At 36.4% G+C, this 2,621-nt stretch overlaps 1 protein-coding gene across 1 annotated transcript in view; it reads right to left on the bottom strand.

Annotated features, from left to right (window-relative positions):
* Positions 1-36: 36 nt before the first annotated feature.
* The window catches only part of LOC104265862, a 5,665-nt gene continuing 3,080 nt past the window's right edge, over positions 37-2,621 (bottom strand). The window contains exon 3 of the mRNA XM_009860867.2: positions 37-1,868. Coding sequence (XP_009859169.2) covers positions 37-1,868 — 1,832 coding nt within the window. The remainder of the gene's footprint in view (positions 1,869-2,621) is intronic.

Here is a 2,621-nt window from a genome sequence, read left to right as displayed (position 1 = left end):
AACAATATTTTAAAAATGTTTATGGAATCACACCAATTAAAGTTTTCCTAACAGAAACAAAAAGTTAAAGATTTCGTAACACGAAAAAATAAACTTTATTAAAGATCCTACACTTACTGTACCAACCGTAGTAGTGGTTCCATGTATTCCACGAAGCAAAGATTCAACAGATCCAATCATTTTGTTTGAAATTTTAAGAAATGAATACAATTGTAGTTTATGTGGTTTTGTAAATGATCTCAATGCATAAACTATGTCTGCAGCCACTGAAAGATGCCCTGCTGCATCTATTTCAAGCCTCACGGAAAGAACATCTTCAAATTTCCTAGAAGTTTCGTCGTCATTGTATTCATGAAGCCAGCCAAACCGTCGGACTAAGTCGTCACCCCAGATCGGGTCAAATGATTCCGTCATCATTGACTGCATGAACTTCTTCTTCTCTTCGTAATCTTTAACCATTTTAGCAGGGAAAATAAGTTTTAATTGTTTATATGAATGAGGATTACAAAGTCCATACATAAATCGCACCACTTGTTTCCACTGCGTATCTTTAAATATAAACTTGAATAGTTTTAACTCCTGATACGAAATAAACAGCATTAAATATACAGCTGCGTAAAATTCTTGCCAGGTGCGGTGAGTGAAGTAACTTCGTATATTCCCTTCAAGGATTTTCATTTGTAATCCAGACGATTTACCGACATAAGTGTGAAAAAAGTTTGTAACCATTTCATCAGCCAGTTCCACGTCATCAAAGTCACTTTTCTCAAAAACAAGTTTCCTTTGTCGAAGACCCTTATATGCAAGGCGAGCAAGTTTAACCATTTCAGCTCCAACTTTGTTCGGGGTAACCCTTCCTTTCAAATGGGATGACTCTACAAATCTGGTCAAGAATAAGATTAAAACTTGAGTCATTGTTTTAATATCACTGCCTTCGTTTGAGAGCAAACAAGAAACGATTAGAATAAAATTAATTGGAAGATAACACAGTTGAGCAAGGTGTGGTTGTTGGTCCAATATTTTTTTGATGGCTGGGTACTTCTCTCCACAAAGCTGCGTTCCAAGAATATTCTTTGCTTCTTCCAGGAGTCCAAGAACTTCAAAAATAGAAGTAGGTCGATAATCGGGGTGCAGCTTGTACATTTGGCCCGACTTTGATGTAACAACTATTTTAGCGTTGGGTAGCAGTGTAGAGTTGAACAAATTCTTCATGATGTCGATAGGGAGCTCTTCCCCATCAAGTTTACACACGTGGGAGATCATGGCGAACTCATTCGATGAAGCTTCATCCAATCCATCAAAAAAGATGATAACATTTGGATTGTTGTACAGTAATGCAATCAAAGCCTTGCTTTCCTCTTCAGTGTAATTTACTTTAATCCTGCTGTTGGTGGTTAGAAATTCTAGCGGTGTCATCTTCGTATTAAAGTTAATGTCTTTCACTTTAATGAAGAACAGATATTCGGTGTCAGGTAGAAATTCATGCTTGAGAATTTGGTTTACCATCATCTTTGAAAGAGTGGTCTTTCCAACACCTGGAGGTCCAACCACCCCAACAATGTTAGCATGTCTTTTTGTGTACTCAGCTTTCGCAGCTGCTGTTGAACACCTAGTTTTAACATTTCGTTTCGCATTTTCCAACGCTCTGTCGAACAGTTGGTCTATAGTTACTGAAGATGTTTTTGAACAATTTAAACTTAGATAGTCTCTGCGTTGCATCTCTTTTTTCCATTCATCATCTATTGGTTGTCGTACATCTGTCATCTCAAGTCGTACTGCTATTATATTACAATCAAGTTGTATTGGCATGTTGGACTCTCCAATAACTTGGTTCGAACGTTCGACTAACTGGCTTTGTAGATTTTCAGCTGTTTAAAAGAAGAGGGTTACCTTTTTCGCTTGCCAATCAATCCATATTCTTGGAACAGTTGTTTTAGTAGTCTTGCTTTTTTTATTTTTTTAACCACGAAGAGTTACAGATCATATTCCTTTATTGCGATAGTTCACAGTTACATAAATTCTACTCATTATGTATTTATACCAGAGCTCTAAGCAGGTTACGTACCTTACAATACGTGTTACAGCGAGTTATTATACTTTCATCCATTCTTCACGTCATTCATACGTCATTTAGTTACGCTGCATGCATCATCCTTACTCGTATCCATTTTATGCTTATCGTCATGGTTACCCAGTCACGTGGGCAGTTCTTTGTTATGAACCACGTTGTGTTATCAGTAATGTCTGGATATTAGGAAACCGTATTTGACAGTATTGCGTTATAGCCACGTACTAGCCATAAGCTGAAGCAATTAAGTAGTTTTTATGTGCAGTATTAGTGATGTACTAATTAAGTTTACCTCTTTATATAAAAGTGATTATTGTGATGCTATTTACAGTGATTTAAGTTAAAGTACATTGCTTGTTTGGACATTGTGTAATCATTATTGTGGATTTCATTCCGCCTGATCGCCTAACAAGTTGGTACGTGTACTATTATTCATTGGTTACCTCAAACGTGTTAATTAAGCCTAATTTGGTGCTAATGTTGTTTTCCTATGTGAACTGTTTATATACCGTACTACCTTATTAGTTTCACCTCTTCTGTTAAGTGATATTCA

Source organism: Ciona intestinalis, unplaced genomic scaffold (assembly GCF_000224145.3).
Source record: "Ciona intestinalis unplaced genomic scaffold, KH HT000554.1, whole genome shotgun sequence".
NCBI classification, from domain to species: Eukaryota; Metazoa; Chordata; class Ascidiacea; order Phlebobranchia; family Cionidae; genus Ciona; species Ciona intestinalis.
The sequence above is the reverse complement of the archived record's forward strand: the minus strand, read 5'-3'. Positions and strand labels throughout refer to the sequence as shown.